The 12382-nt window shown below is 37.6% G+C and overlaps 1 protein-coding gene across 1 annotated transcript in view; it reads left to right on the top strand.

The window, feature by feature from the left end:
• DCDC2 (doublecortin domain containing 2) overlaps positions 1-9258 on the top strand; it is a 32709-nt gene extending 23451 nt beyond the window's left edge. Inside the window, exons 4-8 of the mRNA XM_009706318.1 lie at positions 4-70; positions 195-326; positions 5254-5400; positions 6507-6561; positions 9046-9258. Coding sequence (XP_009704620.1) covers positions 4-70; positions 195-326; positions 5254-5400; positions 6507-6561; positions 9046-9258 — 614 coding nt within the window. The remainder of the gene's footprint in view (positions 1-3; positions 71-194; positions 327-5253; positions 5401-6506; positions 6562-9045) is intronic.
• Positions 9259-12382: the final 3124 nt, after the last annotated feature.

The following is a 12382-nucleotide window of genomic DNA, read 5'->3' on the forward strand; positions in this document are numbered from 1 at the left end:
CAGTTACTCACAGTAGAATCACTGTGTCAGCACGGTTTCGAAGACCACTCCAGGAGCCCTATACTATTTTGTAAGTAAAATTTTCAGTTAGTGAACTGGCATTTAGGGGTGGTGGGGTGGTGGTATCTCAACTTTTTTTTCTTTAGTTTTGTTTGAAATGCTCCTCCAGATTATTTTACTTTGCTTTATTTCAGCCTGATTGCTAACGGGGACCTTATTAGCCCTGTAGTGCGCCTCCTCATTCCCAGGAAAACACTGAATCACTGGGATCATATTCTTGAAATGGTTACAGGAAAAGTTACCCTCAGAAGTGGAGCTGTTCACAGGTATCAGAAAGCTGAATATTTGCAAGACACATTTGATATGTGTAGATATGTTTTTAAAACTCCATGGGTAGATATAATGGATCCTTCCTGCTTCATGGGAAATTCCACTGTCAGAAAATTAACATACATCAAAGAGCCACAAAATGGAAATATGTTGACTCCAAGTAGACTTCAGGTTTCATTTCAATTGCTAGTTAAAAAAAGAAAAACCTCAATTTGTTTCAGCTGTTATTTCTTGATTAAATATTTAGTTAACAGGCATGTAATGATACAATAATAATGCAATATGCTTAGTATTAATAATTAAGTTACATGTCAGAATGAAATAAATGGACATGGTAAAGCTGGTGAAGGTGTTTGGAATGTGGAATAATAGATGCAATCCATGTTACCTTTTAATTTTGATAGTTCTTTAAATTCATGGGGGCAAACAATTTCAAGGAAAATATTATAGGTTCTTTGGTGTTTGAAGACCTGTGCTATGACTAAGATGCACTTTATGCTCAGCCTAAAAAGAGCCAAGGCCAAAGTTGTAGTTGGGAGTTTGCCAGTTCCAGTATCTCAGCTGGTCTGAGTAGTTGTGGTATCTCAGGAATAGGAGGTGACCGCTTGGATGGGTAAGTTTCAGTCCCTTAAGGATTTTACAACATAAAATAAGCGCTCTCAAATAATATTTGGTAGTTGTTGCAGGTTTTAGAGTAAAATGATATATGCAGTTTCCATGAGAAACATTGCAGCGTAAGCGGGCTGCTGAGGTGTGTACAGGGAAATTACTGACATTCCAGTGTTGCCCCCTGCAGAGCACATTACAGAAATCCGTTCCTCAGATGGGAAAGGGCCTTTTGTGGAAAATCATTCTTCACAGCTTACGCAATGCCTGAGGCTAAGCTTGCAAAATCTTTCTGAAATCAGTGAAGATAAGGTAGTCTTTCAGTTCTGATTGCTTTCCCAGAGCTGATACAGATGATAAAAGATTGAGGTAATGCTATCTGTTGACTATTAACTCTCATCTAATTTTTCATCCCAGCCCTGCATTTCTTTGCTTCTATTATCTGGCTACTTAGCACTTTTACTTGCAGTGTTGCAGCTTTCTGGATCTGATTCTCAGCTAGTGTAACTCAGAAGTGAGCAAAATAACAGCTGTTTACAACATACCAATTCTTTCTGCTCTGAGGTTGTTTAGCAATTTAAAAATCTTTCACATTTTATTCTCATTTCTTGGTGTCACTCCTTGGTGAAACTGAGTGATGTACATGAAAGCATAAATCATTCTGTACACAGTTAGGATTGCTTTTGGGAAGTTCTTTTCAGTGCTCAGTTTTAATCCTTTAAAAAAATAAGATAATGTACATGACATTTTGAATTATTTAATGTTTTTCTGGTTTTCTATTAACCTAGTTTTCATTTTCTTTTCCTTAAAATGCTAGGAAAACATATTAAATACATTAGTAAAGTGATCATTGTTCTTTAATAAGTTACACATTAATTGCTGGGGTTTACCGAAACTATGTTAGCATTAGGGGAGGTCCTGTAAGACCACTGATGCTGGGAAGATATAATTTCTCATTAAAGAACAATATGTGGAATTACGAGACCCTGCATTATGTATATGGCATTTTTCTTTTCCATGTTATTAAAAGAAGTACAAAGCTGCCAAGTCTTACGCAGTTTCACATGTGGCTTGTTAAAAAAAAGATTATTGATCATCCCCATCAGAATAGGGATGTAAGTAAGAAACATGAGAGAGGAGACAATGAGAAAGTAGCTTTTCTGCTTGCCAGATTGTCCATGGGGATATGGGGTACAGCAACTTGATGGGCAGGTACCTGGTGCATTGGCAACTGGGAATTTGGGGATATTGGTCCTGCAGGTTGTGTCTTTGCTGTCTCCTTTGTCAGCCTGCATGCTTGCTTTGCTTTTGCTGCCACTTTTTGGCTTGGATTCAGGAAGGAAAATGGATGTCCACTGTCATCCCACAATACAAGCCCTAAATCATCCCACAGTGACCGGAAGAAGTGACCACAAGGACGTCTTTGTTGCACAATACTAGCCTGAGAGAACCCAGCTGGTCTGTGAATGGTTGTGGCCAGGCGGGTGGGTAGAAGGCTTCAGAAGTGTCACAAAAATTTTGTGATGCTTGTTAAGTCAATAGTTAGTTATTTGTTTGAAGTTCCATTTTTTTAAATGCATTTTTAATTTCAATTTTGTCTTCAGTGAGTGATTATGTTTGATTTGGGTATTGTGATTAATTTTTCAGGGTGAAAAATACAACTAGAGATTGCCAGATAATCCATAATGTTTTGGGGAATTATGTTAAACAAACAACTTTTGTGCATTAAATATAACATTAAAACATAACCAAAGTGAAAGATCGGGAACAAAAACCCACAGTCATATTTGTATGTACCTCTACATACCTGTAGCACCATACAAATACATAAAACAGTTCTTAGACTGTGGTACACTGATTTTCTGTTTTTTTCCCCAAGTTCCCCAAAGCAAAATGTAATCTAGCAAAACACAATGAGATTAATTCAAAAATAGGCTTCTTGCTGATTTTTAGATTGCCTAGTTTATTTTCATGGTTGGTGTGTAACTGATGTTGTCTGCATGGTAGTGAAACATAAATTGCTTTTTGAATTGCTGGCATGCCTGTGAAATGTTTGCACTAAAAAGTAAATATGAGTAATACAAAGGGGATGCTTCAGAGTTAGCATACCCCTTCGCAAAGAAGCAGCAATGTGATCAAGATTCTTAAAAGCTGCAATTTCACCTTTGAGAAGTTTCAGTCTCTGCACTTAGAAAACCAAGGTACTTCTACATGCCAGGAGGTACCTAGAAAATCAAGGTACTTTCATGAGGGGAATATAAGAAAGACACGGACATGCTGGAGCAAGTGCAGCAAAGGGCCACAAAGATGCAGGGCTTGAAGATACCTGTCCTGTGAGGAGGGCTGGAAGAGCTGAGACTCTGCAGCCTGGGGAAGAGAAAGCTCAGGGGGATCTTGTTAATGTGTATAAATGCCTGGTGGGAACAAGTGAAGAAGTCGGAACCAGGCTCTTCTCAGCAATGCCCAGTAACAGGACAAGAGGCAGTGGGCACAAACTGAAATACAGGAAATCCCACTTGAACAGAAGAAAAAAAAAAATTTTTTTACCATAAGGGTCATCAAACCTTGGAACAGGTTGCCCAGAGAGGTTGTGGAGTCTCCATCCTTGCAATTGTTCAAAACACACCTGGACACAGCCCAGAGCAACCTACTGTAGCTGCTCTTGCTCTGCATGAGGTGGTTGGACTAGGCGGTCTCCAGAGATTGTGTCCAACCTCAGCTATTCAGTGACTCCTGGTTCTATAAGCTGCGTCTTTTTGTGTGTGTTATTTTTTTTTCTCTCTGATTTTCAGCCTTCCAGTACCTAAAGGGACCTACAAGAAAGCTAGGGAAGGACTTTTTACAAGGGCATGGAGTGACAGGACAAGGGGCAATGGCTTTAAACTGGAAGAGGGAAGATTTAGATGAGATATTAGGAAGAAATTCTTCACTGTGAGGGTGGTGAGGCAGTGGCACAGGTTGCCCAGAGAAGCTGTGGCTGCCCCATCCCTGGAAGTGTTCAAGACCAGGTTGGATGGGGCTTTGAGCAACCTGGTCTGGTGGAAGGTGTCCCTGCCCATGGCAGGGTGATTGGAACCAGATGATCTTTAAGGTCCCTTCCAAACAAACCATTCTATGATTCTGTGATTCTGTGATTCAAGGTTGTGCCACTGTGTGAATGAATTTAGGCAGCTTTTTCTCTATTAAACTGAAAATTTTTGCACTTTGTAAGTCGGGGTTTTATCAAGGCAGGCTCTTGATATTCTTCCCAAAAGGTGTATAGGTGTATATATCAATATATCACCCTGCATTGTGTTGAAATTTATGAATAACATATAGGAGCTCCTGTAGAAGGCTTCTAGAAAGGCAATTAAGATAGCCATTCAACATTCCTGCATTTAAGACTTAAATGCAAAACTGTTAATGTTGACTTTTAATGAAATATAAATATTGTTGAGTTTTGGAATATGCTTCATAGGAAAGAGCTTGTTTATTATTGAATGTTTCCTCCTTCCTTGTTGTTTTGACCATCCTTAAATAAAATCACAAACTTGACAATGATGTAATTGGGATAGCATAGAAATAAAGTGTTGACTGCCCCTCTGTCTGCTTCACCAGTTCTTAATGCATTTCTTCCTTCTCGGTAAAGTGTACAAACAGAAATTATTGTGGTAAAAATCTACCTGGTGTAATAGATATGTTAATTATTGGTATTACAGGTGCCTAAGATACACATCTTCTTGTTATAATGTATTATTGTACTTCTTGCTACTCCCAGCCTTACCTCACCAGGTACAGCCATGTTCCAACCTTCCGATCTATACAATATAAGTGTAATATTATCAACTTAGTCCACTTTAGGTGGACAGGTCCTGCATTTTCAGTCGTGGGGCCACGAATGTCCTGTTCTTCCCAGGTTACTACATAATGCCCAGAGCACAGATGGGAGGTGGGACTTGGTATGAGAGGGTTCAGGAACTCATGAAATAGATCCCTTCCAAGGTATCAGGGGAAAGGCATTAAAGACCTTCTAAGTACAAATCCATTTATTTAATTTTAGAAATTATGAGAGCATTTCATCTGTCATAGCGCTTCATACTTCATTACTTTTATATAAACTATGATTTAGGTCAGTATTTTGCTCTGTCTTTCCTTGTCTTTCGTTTTTTGTGTAGCAACTGATCATCGTGTGGCATCCACTGTACTTTATTGGGTTTTGTATCTGGAAATTCAACATGATTTAGTGAGTTTAGATTAACGTAGCTTTCAATGCTTTTAATACACCTAACTGGAAACATTGTTAAGGTTTATTATATTAAACATTTTCATATTTTTCAGACTTTACACTTTGGATGGAAAACTTGTTCAGAATGGGTCAGACTTGGAGAATGGGCAAATTTATGTTGCAGTGGGTAGAGAAAAGTTTAAGAAGTTGCCATATGGTGATCTGCTGTTTAGCAAATCTACGACGAGAAGGCCACAAGGGTAAGTTATATAGCTGTGTGATATACTTCTCATGTGCTTGAATGTGTCAATTTGTTTTTAAAGTACCACCGGTAAAGTACAAAATCGTCATTCCAAGAATGAGGGAGGCAAGGATGGGTTAGTATGGATGCAAAACTTTATTGACAATTTCTGAGAAAGTGGAGGTAACAAAAACAAAAGAGAAAATGGAAATTCAGAAGACTATTTCACCTCATAAACATGCCATTGGTCATGTATCACAAAAATAGTATCAGAGAAAGGATTATTTTGACTTGGCTTAATTTGTTTTTTTCCTGGCATACAAATGTGTGCAGCTGAATGAGATTAGGTGCAGCTACACCAGTCTAGATCTACTCTTGCTTGGTAATGTTTTGTGGAACATGTACTCCCTTAAGCATGCTTGTAGGCTACAATTATCACATAGTAGAGTCCTAACCCGGGTGTCTGTAAGGAGAAACTTGGGCTTTTAGAGTCCTAACCCGGGTGTCTGTAAGGAGAAACTTGGGCTTTTAGTATCTGTGGAAAACATAAAAATTGGGAGCCATTTCATTGAAATGAATAGAAAGAAATGGAAATTTGTCCCACGAATTGGTGTAATTTAGAGAATTTGTCCCATATTCTGCATATAAACTGAGGTGTCATTTATATTTTTTTTTAGTAAGCAACTGTATACAACGTGAATAACTTGGAAATGTTTTGGGAAACAGCATTTACAACAAATTAATTTAATGACAATGAAAAGCTATCTTGATTGATTGATGTAAACAGACTTTTGTTGAAAGTGCTGGAACTTTTCATTATAATAGTTGTAAGGATCTTTCACATAGTAATTCACTGAATACTGCTCTGCAAATTTTCGGTATATAAAGTATGCGCTGTGGGGAAATGTAATGCATTTGTTTGAATAAGTTAATGATTATGCGTTTAAATATACTCTACTGAACAGTAATAAGTGATTCTTAGTAAAAACGCAGGATAAATAAAACAATAAAACAGTAAAACTCTGCTGCCATAGCTGACTTGGTGTTATCTGGCTTGGTTATAGATACGTAGTGTCTATGATAGTGACAGTGTACACAATTCTAAGCTATGGTTTATTTTTGCAGTTCCAAAGCCTCTGTACTACCTCCGATTGTGGGATCTCGAAAGTCTAAAGGCAGTGTAAGTATCAAGTGCCATAAGAAAGTTTGTTTCTAATTTTGCTTAATTCCAGCAGATGGAAAGTTTCTGTCCTTTGGGTTTTAATTAAATCTGAAGAGAAAAAATCCACAGCCACCTGGTGGTATGCTTATTAAAACTTAACGAATCTGTAGCTATTTGCAGTGTCAATTAGACAAAAGAAATCTGAGAAAGTATTATTGCAATAATGACTGCTTTATTTTTTATAAAACCTTCCATAGCAAAGATCAACTACTGCCTTGGGGTCTTTCCCATAAACCTTGTCAGCTGTCTTTGTGTACTTGTTTATTTATTTATTTCTTCAGATTATACACCTAAAGGAAAAACACAGAACCTTTTACAAAACATTTTGCAGAAAATGGTGTTTCTGCATGCTGAGTATGAATAACGCCTAAAACAGTTTCCTATCTGATGTGTTTTGTCCTAACTAACCATTAAATACAGAGCTTGACCCTCCACTGCTTTGTATCCTGTATAGCCATTTATATGTGTACAAAATGAGTCCGCTGTGGATTTAAAACAGTGCCAAATCAGAATTTAAGTATCTGTTTGCACCGATTCTGTACAAGTGCAGTTTACTGTACAAGTACAAGACAGCCGAGAGTCAGACTCACAGTCTATCATTATAATTGCGGTAGTTGATCATGTCCATTCACTGTTTACAAAACAAAAAACCCTGGAGACACTAAACAAAATAAGCAATAAAATATACAAGTCTCTGTTCCATTCTGTTGATATTCAGTAGAGGATAAAACCTCAGTAAAGAACATACTTTTAAGTGGTGTTTGTTTTTAAAATGTGAGCTTTGCAATTCTAGCATTTGTAAAAATAACTGCTTACCTCTTCTACTATTACTTAACAACATGTACAGAAAATTATTTGATATTTGCCTTTATTCCATTAGGATTGTAACGCATACCAAGTGTCAAAACTGAAGGAGGCAGGAATATGTACTACTGCTCTTAGATATCTAATGCAACACTTGAACTTGTATAAATCATGCAATTGTTTGCTTCAATTTGATATCTACACTTTTTTACTGTTATTACTCGGGACTAACAGTCTCCAGTTTGAATTAGAAGAGAATGAAATATTGCTGTACCCTCATTTCTCTTTACAGAGAAAGGATAAGTGGTGGATTTGATGGTATTGGTAGATAAATGATAGATGGTAAAAGCTAGATGGTATTTAACAAAGATATTTAAACAGAACTGATTTCTACTGATTATGTGAAAATTAGAAGAATCACATTAAAATGTAATAACGTATGCAGGATTTTTGAAGAGGTGTGGAATTTTTTTCAGGACTTATTTTTCTGAAAGATTTTAATTTTATATATTATTACCTTTTAACTTTAGCAGTAAGGTGAAAAGAATTGTCCATGACCATTGCAGAATGAAAGGGCTTTCTGGTGGGCAAATTCTCAAATAGCATGAATTATTCATGCAACTACACTAAGTGAAACAATGAAGTAGAATATATTCCTCTTCTGTGATTCAGCTAAGTCTGGGATAAGGTGAACAGTTCCAGATATGAATAAGATTTTCTGCCCTTTCTGCATGAGTGTTTTGTTGTTATATGGAGTGTTTTGACAGAACTGGATTAGGAAGAAACTACAACTGCTGCTAGACTAGCAAAAGTAGAAGGCTGACAGCCACTAACGAGAGGCAACGATGAGGGTGTTCAGCTGGTAAAGTCTTTACGCAGTCTAGAACGATATAAACAGCAGCCTAAAGGTTTGCTATATACAGTTCAGGTTTTTATGATGTTGATTGTGAATAGATTTAGATTGAAGAAAAATGTGTATAAATAATAAAATCTCTGGCTAGTACACCCGGGGTTGTACGTACATCAAAGCTGTAAAAATAAGGACCGGGTTTCTGGTTCTGTTTCTAGATACACCACAGAGCAAGCAGAGGAACTGTCTGATGTCCTTGGAGGTGATTCAGAGGTGATCTGTGGGCAGACCTCTTTCTTAGCATCCACTTGGCAGTCAGTGTTACTGCCACGAGAAGACTGTCGTCCTTTTCCACCTGCTTTTGACACTTAGATTAATGCCCATGTCTCATTTACACAGGCAATGAATTATTCACAAGTTATGTTGCATCTTGTGACTTGCCACGCATATGCATGGATGAGATATAGCTGTATATCATATGCATGCACATATAGATTCACCTAGCCACTCTTTTCATCAAATGAAGCATTATTTCCTTGTAATAAATGTTATTTTCTTCTGGGAATTGTTGAGGAGCTTTTAATCAGTCGGATCATATAGTAAGTTGATGAAATAGTTACGGCTTTCTGGATAGTTTAAGATATCACTTAGCCATACTGATTGTAAATTAATATGCTTCTTTAACACCTCATACCAATCCTTAGTATTAAAAGGTTGAAATAATATTGAAATTAAAAAAATAAACTTTATCATTTGCATCAATGATAATTGCGTACACTTCTTCTCAGGGAAATGACCGGCAATCTAAATCTACCCTTGGATCCAGTGACCCAGGAGAAAACAGTTCCTCACCTCAGCTTCTCAAAGGGAAAGACAAAAAAAGCCAGAATCCAGAGGATGCTGTGTCCAGACGACACTTTTCTAACAACTCTACAAAAGTAAAACAGACAGTTAGAGTAACAGCTTCCACAGGAATCCTTCAAGATAATGGTCAGTGCTGAGATAAACACTATCATAGCATTTGATCTTAAGTTAAAACAGTGAAATAGTGGAATAATATGCTTGTATAGTTCTCAAATTGTCCGTTTACTCTGGCTAACTGAATTTACAAAAGTTCCTTCTGCTTAGGAAATGTACCTATGCATAACCGCTACATTCCTGGCTTCATTTACATACCACAGGAGGCTGTATATGATTTTTAGTATACCTTGGAAGTTAAACTAATATGGCCCTATCTTTACGCTTTTGATAAAAGCGTAATAGAAAACATATTTTGACCATTTTCCCACTGTTCTGCCCTGCAAAAAAAAATGAAGAAAAGGAGCTGGTGTGCTCAAAGGACACCTTGCTGTCCCTGAGGATCCCTGGTTAGCTGCCTGGTTCTGTATAACAAAATGACTAGACCCTGGGAGAAAAACACAAACACAAACTCCAGTTAGCTGATAACTGCTGAGACTAATCATACAGCAGAGCTGCTGGAGGCATTTTCAGAATTTCTCCCATGCTGTGCTATGGCAGCAATTTAGAAATTTAGTCGTAAACATCCTCTTTGAGAAATTGTTTTTCTTACCTTATGATGTGGTATTCCCCCTTCCCCCCACTTTTTTTTTTTTTTATGGCTAGAAGACTGTCCCCTCACTACAGATATTGGTGCCATGCTGGGTTGGCTATTTTTCCTCATTAGTAATAGTTCCAAATGCCATTAATGCAGGCCAATTAATATCTGCCAGGAGAGAATAAATTATACTTTTCGTAGCATTTGACATTTCTTCTCACTGCTGTTTAAGTGTTACTAATTAAGTGTGCAATAACAAATTGTGGTCTGAAACTGCTGTATATGTCATCCAACAGCACAGTTTTGTACCTCTGTCTAGAATCATGAGTTGTAAATTTACTTTGAGTCAGGAGCAGGTTTGTAAATTTTAATTTTAAAAGATCAATTAAATATAATCTTTTGTAATATAATTGTCTTTGCAAGAGGTAGCCTGTTGAGTTTCAGGTTTATTTTAGTCTTGATTCAAACACCATTCCATCCTTTTGCTGGTAAGTGGACATAATTTTAGCCAAGTCTTTCGATCGCATTTTTTCTCTTATTGAAGAATGATGATTATATTATAATGAAAGTGACTGGAAACATTTGTCCTTTATATCTCATGAAATGACCGAATATATTCTTCTTGAAATCATCGTGGCATATCCCCACTTTTTACCGATTGAGTGCTGCACTCTAAAAACGTATGAGACTACCAGAGCTGACCTCTCAGAGGTGGCCTTGCATGCTTGGTTTACCATTTTTAAAGGCTCAGAATCATTATGTAAGAAACAAAGAATGCAGCGAAAGGCTTTTACATTTAGGCTGTTGTCCACCCTGGATATCTTCAATCGTTGATATGTTTTGGGTTTTTTTTGAAACAGATGGATTGACTTCTGTTGGGAAATTCTTTATATAGACCTCAGAATACACATGTTCTGATCTAGCCTCGTGTTCAGAGTACTGAACTGCTCTAAACCTCTATGTATGACCAAACAGATCTCAGTCAGAGCTACTACATTAAGAACAGCCAAGCCACATAACTTTTTCTGATAGTTATAGTGCCATTATGGTGATTTTCTATATGCTATTTTTTCTGGCCTGAGGATTTTTGTAAGTTCCTACAGATGTTTCCTGGAAGCAAACAGACCCCTCTTGGCAAGGTGAGAGAAATTTGTTCTTTGCCTTTGTCAGCCTTGCATTGGGTTATTGGAGGTTTCCGATTGCTTGCTTTCATTTCCCAGTGAAAGGAAGAGTACTAGAAGCAGCAATAGTTTCTCTGTCCATTCAGCGGGCGGTGACTAAGAGACAAATCTTACTTTGGTAGATAGCAGACAAATACAGGGAGATATTTACTTCTCCATATTTAGCACTATTTCTGCTCCACCAACTGACAGAAATGGTTGGAAATCCACTAAGTTTATTGAAGAAGTGGCTTCTTGCTTCTCGCTTCAGCTTTTCCAAGCTTTGTGAGTCTTGCGTGACTGGGAGAAGCTATTTGAGGCAGCCAATTCTCTGGTTTGAGCTAAATGTTGGGAGAAGCCCTCTGTTCTTCCTGTGCTCCTCTATTTATCCTCCATGTATGAAGACTTGCTAGCAGAAGTGGGAATGGGCGGTTTGATGTGTGTGCTGTTTTGCAAGTCTAGGTAGACCTAGCCGCTCATGCAGGCAGTTGCTGAGGGAGATGAAGTCTCTAGGTCAAATTCAGACAACAGTATAGGATGAGAAATCCAGAGCGGTGTGATGGATTTCTAGTGGGATGCAATCCCTGCTCTCAGTGGATCTCTGTTCGTGAGGAGATGTGTACTAAGCCAGTGAGAACTGTTTTCTTTTGCCAAGCACAAACAGCAAACCATTTCATGCTCCTGTAAGTCTTTGGGCCAACCACAGTGATGACTGCAGACTTGTGAACATCTGCAGATGTTATCTTTCCCCAGTTAAATTCCCTAATATTTGTTCAGCCAGATTCAGTGGAAAATATTCCAGGAAGCAGTTGCCTTAAGCTTCTCATCACAAGGCTGCTGTTCAAAGTGATTTTCAGACCCTGCTTCTATTTTAACAAGAGGTGCATCCTTATTGTTACATTATTCTACTTCACTTTAAATGTATTTCTTTGCCACATGATTCAAACTAAATTTAATTCTCTTTTATCTATTTATTTATTTTTTCATTCCCTTTCTAGTTCCATTTTTTTTCTGGTCCTTTGCAGTAAGTATGACAACATTTTTTCTGTTATCAAGAGCAAAATTAGGGTGCCCCATTTCCTGCATTTTACTTTACAAGCCCTCAATAATAGTAGCTAATACCCTATATTCACCATTTCACATGAGAAACCATGTGCAGTTATTCTGAGTCTGCTGGCTCTTAGTGGAACACTTTTTTGCTATCACATTTTTCTAAATAAGTGGTTTATCATTGGGTGGAAAACATTTGAAAGATGCATGAAGTACTGGAGAGACATCCCATTTGTTCCTCTTCTTTCCCTTTAGTCATTTTGGCTGGAAATTTGTAAGGAAATGCTCTAGATCCCTTAAAATCCACAGAGTTTTGTTTGTTTTGGATTTTTTTTCCCCTCTCTGGAAGAGGTAGAGCTG

The sequence above is a fragment of the Cariama cristata genome, unplaced genomic scaffold, assembly GCF_000690535.1.
Source record: "Cariama cristata isolate BGI_N322 unplaced genomic scaffold, ASM69053v1 scaffold34108, whole genome shotgun sequence".
Classification (NCBI taxonomy): domain Eukaryota; kingdom Metazoa; phylum Chordata; class Aves; order Cariamiformes; family Cariamidae; genus Cariama; species Cariama cristata.